The sequence below is a fragment of the Octopus sinensis genome, unplaced genomic scaffold (assembly GCF_006345805.1).
Source record: "Octopus sinensis unplaced genomic scaffold, ASM634580v1 Contig14196, whole genome shotgun sequence".
NCBI lineage: Eukaryota > Metazoa > Mollusca > Cephalopoda > Octopoda > Octopodidae > Octopus > Octopus sinensis.
In genome coordinates this window covers 12,501-21,807 of record NW_021833140.1, presented here as the reverse complement: position 1 = coordinate 21,807, position 9,307 = coordinate 12,501, and the positions used below count along the sequence as shown (strand labels likewise).

Here is a 9,307-nt window from a genome sequence, read left to right as displayed (position 1 = left end):
GAGAATCCCATATATCTGTCTTAATCTGGCAGATTTCAGATCTGATATTCAAGGGTCATGAAAGTAATGTCTCTCTGTGAAATCAATCACCTTGCAAAGTTCCCAAAATGACACTGAAAATCAATGAATAATGATAGACAACAGTCGATTATTCTCAGTCAAATTCATCTTTTTTTTGAAATCTACTCCAGATTCAATCAATTCTCCTGAACCCATTCAGTTATTCTTATGTCTCAGTGAGAGAGAGACCAGCCATGGTCTGGCTTCACTTGTGAATATCATTTTCTGTCAAATTTCCTTAAATTCATTCTCTCTTTTTGGATGTGGGGAATATGATATGATTTGGCTGTGTCCCCCTACACTAAGTCTGTTTTTACTGAAGCATTTACAAACATATGTCATGTTGTCAAGTCATCCAATATGGCAATATAATTGCAATTACACATTCAAACACAATAACCCAATCCCTAATGGCTTCAAGAAGACCCTAACTCTGGTCTTTTGATGGAGTAAAGACGAAACCAAAAACGTTTTCAATTACTCAGCTGTTTTACCCCTTAACATATTTTTCTTCTTTCTTCCAATATTAAATGCACTTGTATTTTCTGTGTATCCATAATTACCAACCTCAGTGGATACTTATGAAATACCAGTAATATCATTATAGAATTTATTTTGCAGCTAACCCATTCCACTGGAATTAGGAATGTAACCTGTTCTCTTTCATCCTGACAAATGAAATAGCTCAGGTGATGTAAAATTTTATAGAAATCAATTAGGTAGTGTAATTTTTACTCACCTACTTGCCACCAATCTCTTCCTAACCTCTTAGACCACTCTCAGAAGATCCTTTTCCTTCAGCTGTGGACTCCCTGAAATAAATATTCCAATTTTATAATTTAACTAAATTTCTTAATCTTTATTCTTGAGCCATGCTTATCATCATGGTCCACTGGTGACCACTATGATTTTTGGTCAACCTTTTTAATCTATGTAATAGCTCAATATTTTGGTCCACAACAAAATAGATTCAACTTCTTAAAAACTTCGTCTCTCTCTCTCTCTATCAACACATCCTACATAATCTAACAATGTTTGCATTTATCACATTTAATTATCATTTGATAAGACTATTTTTCTCACAGTTCTCTATTTCCCTTCTTATATCTGTACCAAACCTGTGAATGACTTCACTCACCAACATTTTTTCTCATCTTCTGCTTAATTCTAATGTCAACAAGGTGGTTTCCAAAGACCTAACCACAAATACACGGCAGACAAATTCATGTAGGATAAACATACACCTGACATCTTTGTTAAGGGTTGATGTTGGTAATCTTGAATCGTAACTCCGCACATCCCCATTTCACAAGAACATCATCTGATTCAGGAAATATTTTTAAGACTCTTAATAAAGAAGTTCTTTAAAACCCCTTTATTCCCCAAAAGTTTTGGCTTATCTATTGCTCATAAGATGTCTTCTTTTTGTGCTATTATCTCGATGCCTCTACTCTTGTGGGACAATGAGGTAGTGTACCATCACCCTAACAGTTTCTCTTTAACCTTTGACATGCTTTCTTCTGCTACTTTGAATTTCACTTATTTCTGCTGAGCTTTGGCCAATGACGGCAACATTTATTTGCCTTCAACCCTATTCTTGACCAACTAATTAATTAATACAGTCTATTCAGAACTATTTGCATATCCTTTTGCTCTGTTGTTTGTGTTGTTATGTCATCCCTTAATGTCGTCTTAGGGACTTCACTCGAGTTATTTCTTCTGAATCTCCTGATCTAATAAACATTTCCATAACAAGTACAAACAAAATGACTGATATTGTGCAACCCACGGCAATTCCAGTCTCCAGACGATGCGAGTCTGTTGTGAAATATTCTGTCCTGAAGCGCATTTTGAAATTATTACAGCAACTCTTCATTAGATTCTTAATCTTTTCTCGTTATAAAAGACGTCCGTTTTTTTCAGCAACAATTCGTGTAGTACAGAACGATAAGCATTAACCTGATCAAGCCATACAACATTCAAATCGCTTTTGTTCTTCTTTGTATCTTGTATCGCATCCCAGATTCAAAATGCAAGTTCCACACTTCAGGGATTCCTGTCTTCTCTCTTTTACTCTTTACTCTTTTATTTGTTTCAGTGAGCTGACTGTGGCCCATGCTGGAGCACCGCTTTTAGTCGAGCATATCACCCCAGGACTTATTCTTTGTAAGCCTGGTACTTATTCTATTGGTCTCTTTCTCGAACAAATAAGTTACGGGGACGTAAACAAACCAGCATCGGTTGTCAAGTGATGCTGGGGGAACAAACACAGACACACAACATATACAAATACATACATATGTATATATATGCGACGGGTTTATTTCAGTTTCCGTCTACCAAATCCACTCACAGGCTTTGTTCGGTCCGAGCTATAGTAGAAGACCTTGCCCAAGGTGCCACGCAGTGGGACTGAACCCGGAACCATGTGGTTTGTAAGCAAGCTACTTACCACACAGCCACTCCTACGCCGTCTGGATACTTTCCGTCCCATAACCATTATTTTGGAGATATGTAGTTGATCTCTTAGCAAGTACACCCATGTAAATCTTGCCATCTTCGTTCACGGTTGGAATTGTTCTGAACTGGTCGGTCGATTTTCCTTTAGCTCCCTTTGATAAGTAAACTCCTTTTACCTTGCATCAGCCATCCAGTTCACCTTTATATCACAACTTCCAAAGTAGTAGGTAATACTTATAACCAATTGGGTTATAATGCTTGTACACTTTCCCCATAGTACACCATCCCCTCCTGGGGCACTCTTTGCTCTTGTCCTCTTCCCTCAGCTATATACTTGCTTCTTACTGAAATCACAAGCTGAAATATTTTGATTGCTGGTTTCCTTGGTAATTTCAAACTGTCCATGAGTGGGAATGTTTGATTTCACTTTGTGTCAGTGTAGGACGCCCGTGTCAACCCCGTCTCTTTGCATCTTTATTGCATTTTAGCTTTCCACTCTTATATCTGCAAACTGTTTCTGAGTAACCTCATATGGGTTCTTAGCAAGCTGCTCTCCATAACCCTTTACTATCCTTTCCTGTTTCACATGTCTCATATTTCTTTGAATAAGTTAAAGGGACGTTTAAGTTTTTTGAGGACATGACATCTGTTAGAACATGTGCCACCATAAAATGCACCCAGGACCCTTTATAAAGAGGTCGATGTTAAGAGGGATTACCACCATAGAAAGGCTGAAATATTTTAGTGAGATGTGTTCCTCCACAAATGAAGTTGGGCAGTAATTCTCAATAAGAAACTGACTTGGACAGTGACCACCCATGGGAATATGGAAATCATAAATGATGAAGGTCATATCATTGCATTGTATCTTCAAGCGAGAAGAGAAACAAGGGTTGTTTCATCAAGAAAGCAAAGTCTTCTGCTTGGATAAAGACAATGTTTAGTGGATGTTATGATAGATTTAGTATCAGTGAAAAACGACAGGCTGTTCACACGTGGAAGATATTTCATAGTAATTCTGCCACATTATGAAAAGCATCTACCTAAACAACCACAATAATAAACAGGAAAAATCATAATTTCCTCACTTGTTTACACTTCAACTACATCACTAGTTTCCTGTGGAAATGATAAAATTAACTTTGTTGTGCCTTTTTAATCCATTATTACAAACTGTGCTTACCTCGGTGGATATTTCATGACCTTTCAGTAATATCCATATCTTTAATACAATTATTTTGCAGCTAATCTTTCAATTTGAGAGTAAGAATATAACATGTTTTTCAGTATCTTCTTCAAGCACAATATGCCCAGGGTAAGTAAACTTTATAGAAATCAATTGGGAACTGTTATTTTATACTCACCACCTTGCTTGGATGTAGCCCCTAATAACTGTGCATCTGATGAACTCCTTTGTCCTCAAACTTTGGAACACTGAAAGAGATATTTCAAGGTAAAGTATACTAGCCATCTCAATATGGCTAACCATATTGTTACTGTAGCTTGTAGCCCCAGGAGATCATCGTCTCCAGCTGGATTTAGGCACACTTTCTGTGCCCTTATGATATTTGCAAAGGGAGGTCATCCCTCTCTCGTCAACCTAAGTGATACGCACGGACTGCAGTTTCTAGGTATTTGCCTGTCTTCGATATTTCAAGGTTTTACATTTAATCGTATTTCTTTATTATAAATAAACTATATTCTTTTATTTTTAGACATTTCTATCACTAATGGTCAACTGGTGACACTGTGGGTTTGGTCAAGATTTTTATACTCTCTACAGTGACCCCATGTGATAATTCAGTTTTACGTCCACAACGAATTGACTGACCGTCCTAAATCTCCACTATCTATTAAGACATCATACATAATCTAACAATGTTACGGTTATTTCATTTAATTATCACTTGATAAAACTGTTTCCCCTTAGTTCTGTCTTTCTGTTCTTCTATCTGTGTCCATCTATGACATATCATTGTTGTCTCACTTCTAGATTTCACTAACCAACATTCGTCTTATCTTCTGCTTAATTGTAAAGTCAGGGAAGTTGGTCATCAAAGATCTAACCACAGACACGACAGACAACTTCAAGTAGGATAAACATACAACTCCTCTCTTTTGTTAAACGTTGCTGCTGGTAATCATTAATTTTAACTGCCTGCATCACAGTTTAACAGGATGTCAAGTGAAATATTTGAAAACTCCCTAAAATTTTTTTTTAAATGGTGAGCAATGAATAGTTTTACACAGGTGGAACGGAAGGTGATATCAGGTGTTCTAAAAGACATCACCTCATTAACAACTTATAAGAAACTGTTCATCCATATATTATTACAGTGAAATAACTGAAATGATATACCTGAACAGGTTTTCAAGAAATAGGGTTCTCTCTGTTGACCCTATTTTATACAGCAGTCAAAGTTTACCCACTCATTTGATGTTTCCTCTATGACTGTGGTGGACGTCAAGGTTTGAAAACCCAGTCACAAGTAAATTTGAGAACACAAAAGTTACAACCATTAATGACAGAGACTGTCTTTCTGATGCCAATATAAGAAAGAAGATTACGAGGAACATGTAACTCTACTTACATCCCACACCATCAACACTACTATACCATTTGTCCCTTATGCTAATTAAGATTAACTAATTAAAAAAGGTCATTATCATGCTTTATGAAATAAATTTAATTAGTGTCGCATATATAAAGAAATATGTATCACAACATACTTTTTGATACGGAATGAAAGCAGAACAATAACATCTGAACTTTACTGGACGTTGGATGTCAATAATCCCAAATTGTAGGGATATGGTCCAATACCCAAGAAAACAATAGAAATCCATAGAGGGCAGCACAATGTAAAATCTTAGATGAGGGCAGAAGATGATGCTATGACAAAATAAGGTTACATTTCAGAGATAAAAGCATTGAGTACTGGTGTGGACGTAATCATCTTACCCACTGCCACAAACTGGCCGGCATTAAGCTAACGTTTCAAATCAGTTTTCTTATACATATTAAAGCGGGGAACTGGCAGAATCGTTAGCACATTGCCCCAAATGCTTAGAGGCATTTCTTGAGGTTTAATGTTCTGAGTTCGAATTCTGCCTTGGTTGACTTTGCTTTCATCCTTTAAGGGCGGATAAAATAAGCAGCAGTTGAGCACTGGGGGTGATTAAATTGAAATACCCCCTACATCGAGCTCTCTGGCCTTGTGTCAAAACTTTAAAATCAATATTCTTATACCGAGTTTATAATATATTTTTTTGTTTATTTTATGACCCCAATATGTATTCAATCAGAGATGTTCTTGGTAGATACCCAGCGAGAAGCAACATATTACGACAAATATCTCACTAGGCAGCAACAACAACAACAATAACCTATCGGGAAACAGGGCCCAGGACTTGGGAGAGAAATAGATAAAAACTTTCTCATCAACTCACCTGTTTACACACCATCAACAACATACTTTCCTCCCCTGTTCCAAAAGACAATATCAACTCTGTTGTGTCTTCTAATAAATCCATTTTACCAATCATGTTAACCTTGATTTTATGAAACTTCAGTAATATCTTTACTATTTTACTCTTTTACTTGTTTCAGTCATTTGATCGTTGCCATGCTGGAGCACCGCCTTTAGTCAAGCAAATCGACCCCAGGTCTTATTCGTTGAAAGCCTAGTACTTACTCTATCGGTCTCTTTTGCCAAACCGCTACGTTATGGGGACATAAACATACCAGCATCGGTTGTCAAGCGATGTTGGAGTGACAAACACAGGCACACAAACATATATACACACATACATATATATTATATATATATATATACATATATACGATGGGCTTCTTTCTGTTTCCGTCTACCAAATCCACTCTGAAGGCTTTGGTCGGCCCGAGGCTATAGTAGAAGACACTTGTCCAAGGTGCCACGCACTGGGAATGAACCCGGAACCATGTGGTCGGTAAGCAAGCTACTTACCACACAGACACTCTTTAATAGAATTACTTTACAGTTAAACTTTCAAAAACGCAATTTTTTACATTATTGAGAGACATTCCTTCCTTGCAATGGTCAATTGGTAACCATTATGATTTTGGTCACATTTTTCTAGTTTCTGTTCACCTGTTTACCCCTACACAACAACATATCTTAGTTCTTGGTTCCAAAAGACAATATTAACTCTATTGTGTTTTCTAATTTATTCATTTTTCCATCCAAGGTAACAAAGATTTTATGAAATTTCAGCGATATATTTCATCGACTCCTTTTGCAGCTAACATTTCAAATGGAAATTAGAGATGGGCCCTGTTCTCAGTCCTTCTGACAAACAAAACAGCTCAGGGAGTGGAGAATTTATAGGAATCAGTTAGGTACATTGATTTCTATAAATTTTTCCATCGCTTGTGTTTTATGGAAACGAATTGGTCATAGCAAGTGGAGGCGCACGGCTTAATGGTTAGGGTATTTGACTCATGATTGTAAGATTGGGGTTTCGATTCCTTCACCAGGCAATACGTTGCGTTCTTGAGCAAAACACTTCCGTTCACTCAGCTGGCAAAAACAAGTAATTTTACAGCGAATTAGTGTCCTGTTCAGGGAGGAATGTATACGCTAGAGAAACCGGGAAACCAACCCTATGCCTCTTATGGGATAACATAATTAGGTACAGTTATTTCATACTCACCAACTGGTCCTGCCACCATCTGGACTTCCATCTTTGACGAATTTGGACCAACTGAAAAATACATTTCAAAGTGGTTTTAGTAAAATTTCTTTATCCTTTCTAATAATCGATATTTTATTATTGTGAGACATTCGTGTCATCACTGATGACAACATGCTTTTGGAGAACATTTGTATGCTTTCTACAGTGGGGCCAAGTAATGGTTCACTATTTGAGTCCACAACAGAATAGACTACACTTAACAACCCTTCTCTGTCTCTTAAGTCATCCAACAATTCTAACAATTCTGAAATTATCTCATTTAATTATCCCCTAATAACCGATTGTCTCTTAGCTTCGTTTTGGTTTTCTTATATTTGTGCCAGATCTATGACAAGACATCTCTAATCAACATTCGTCTCATCTTCTGCTTAAATCCAGTGTCAACCAAGTTGAGCATCGAAGTCCTAGCCTCAAACACGACACACCACTTCCAGACGGATATATATCTATATCTATCTACTTGTTTTGCAAGATTTTTGATGTGAAATCGTGTGTTGAAACAGATATTGTTGTATTTAGGAATGGTCATTTTGCCAGTTTTGCGAATAAAAACACACGCACTATATATTTAGTGTTACTTTGCTTCAGCGTTATCTATTTTTTACTTTAATCTTAATCTATTTCGGCCAGAGTTCTTCCGTCACACTCCTGTGACCTCATCAGTGGTCCCTTTGCTTTCTTCTTTCTTATTTGTGGTGTCTCTCCTTACTAACCATCAACCATTTTGTATTTTGTATCCTATTGTACGTGTCCTCATTTGTGCATGCGTATACCTCTATGTGTGTCTATGTTTAGTTAGTGTGCGTGGGGGGGGGTGAAGTGCCTGTAATATTTGTATCTTCTGTTTATATACGTACGTGTAATTTGTTTTTGTTTTTGGCCGAAATAAGATTAAGATTAATGTAAAAAATAAATAAGACTGAAGCAAAGTAACACCAAATATATAGTGCGTGTGTTTTTATTGGCTAAACTGGCAAAATGACCATTCCCAAATACAACAATATATCTATCTATCTATCTCTCTCTCTCTATAATATATATATATTATAGATAGATATATATGTATATATATAATACACTTGCTCTCTTTGTTATTGGTTACTACTAGTAATCTTTAATTTTAATTACCCACATCACAGTTCTCCAGAATGTAATCAGATGTGGGGAAATATCTGAAGATATTTCAATGTCATTCCTCTCCTGAATAAGCAGGTCGAACAGAAAGTGACAACAGGTCTAACAGGAAGTGATATCTCGTGTCCTAAATTAACACACTACATACACACACAAAACCTCATTAACGACATAAAACTTATCATCCACACATTATGCTGTGAAAATATTTGAAACGGTTCAGAAGAACTGATCCTCAGAATACTAATCTATACATCAATCAAAGTTTCCCCACCCTTTTGATGTCCCCTCTCTCTAATGTTGCCCCTAAACCTCAGTTGAGATTTTCTTATTGAGTCTCTTATTATAAAGACTCACTCTGATATTCATATAAATGCAGTTGTTTTTAATTATCAGCTTCCGAAGATATTGATAATTCATTAATCACTCTAATCACACACAAGATGTCGGTATTTACTGATAGAACCTTGGTGATTTATTGGTATTTAGTCAACATTTATAATTCAGTATTCTTTATAAATTTTATGTTGCAGAAAGCAACCATCTTGAAGTGTGACAAGTCTTCTAATTGGACAAGAACAATGTTTAGTGGGAGTAGTGAGAGACATAATATGACAGAGAATAGACACCTGGAACATCTTTTATCAATAGTGTGCTTGATTAAGGCAGAACTGGATCTACACAACAACATGAAATGCAATATTCCACGCCATAAAGCCCATGAGACAAACAGACAGATCATAGATTATTCTTACCCAAACTATTTTTGCTCGTTATATTCTGTCTACACATAGGGCATCGTTTAGGTATCTTTGGGGGACAGCATTTCTTACACAGCGAAAGATGTTTACATGGAAAGAACGTCTCTGTGGCCACTTCGTCTTCACAAAACACACATCTGAGGAACCAAAACATGAAC

The 9,307-nt window shown here is 36.6% G+C and overlaps 1 protein-coding gene across 2 annotated transcripts in view; it reads right to left on the bottom strand.

The window, feature by feature from the left end:
• Positions 1–809: 809 nt before the first annotated feature.
• The window catches only part of LOC115230048 (death-associated inhibitor of apoptosis 2-like), a 9,803-nt gene continuing 1,305 nt past the window's right edge, over positions 810–9,307 (bottom strand). The window contains exons 2-4 of one of the 2 annotated variants that reach the window (XM_029800285.2): positions 9,144–9,286; positions 7,213–7,263; positions 810–872 (exon numbers count right to left, since the gene is read on the bottom strand). In XM_029800285.2, coding sequence (XP_029656145.1) covers positions 829–872; positions 7,213–7,263; positions 9,144–9,286 — 238 coding nt within the window. In that variant the 3' untranslated portion in view covers positions 810–828. Of the gene's footprint in view, positions 873–3,838; positions 3,955–7,212; positions 7,264–9,143; positions 9,287–9,307 lie in introns of those variants that run through there. The other variant, XM_036499486.1, reaches the window with a different exon arrangement.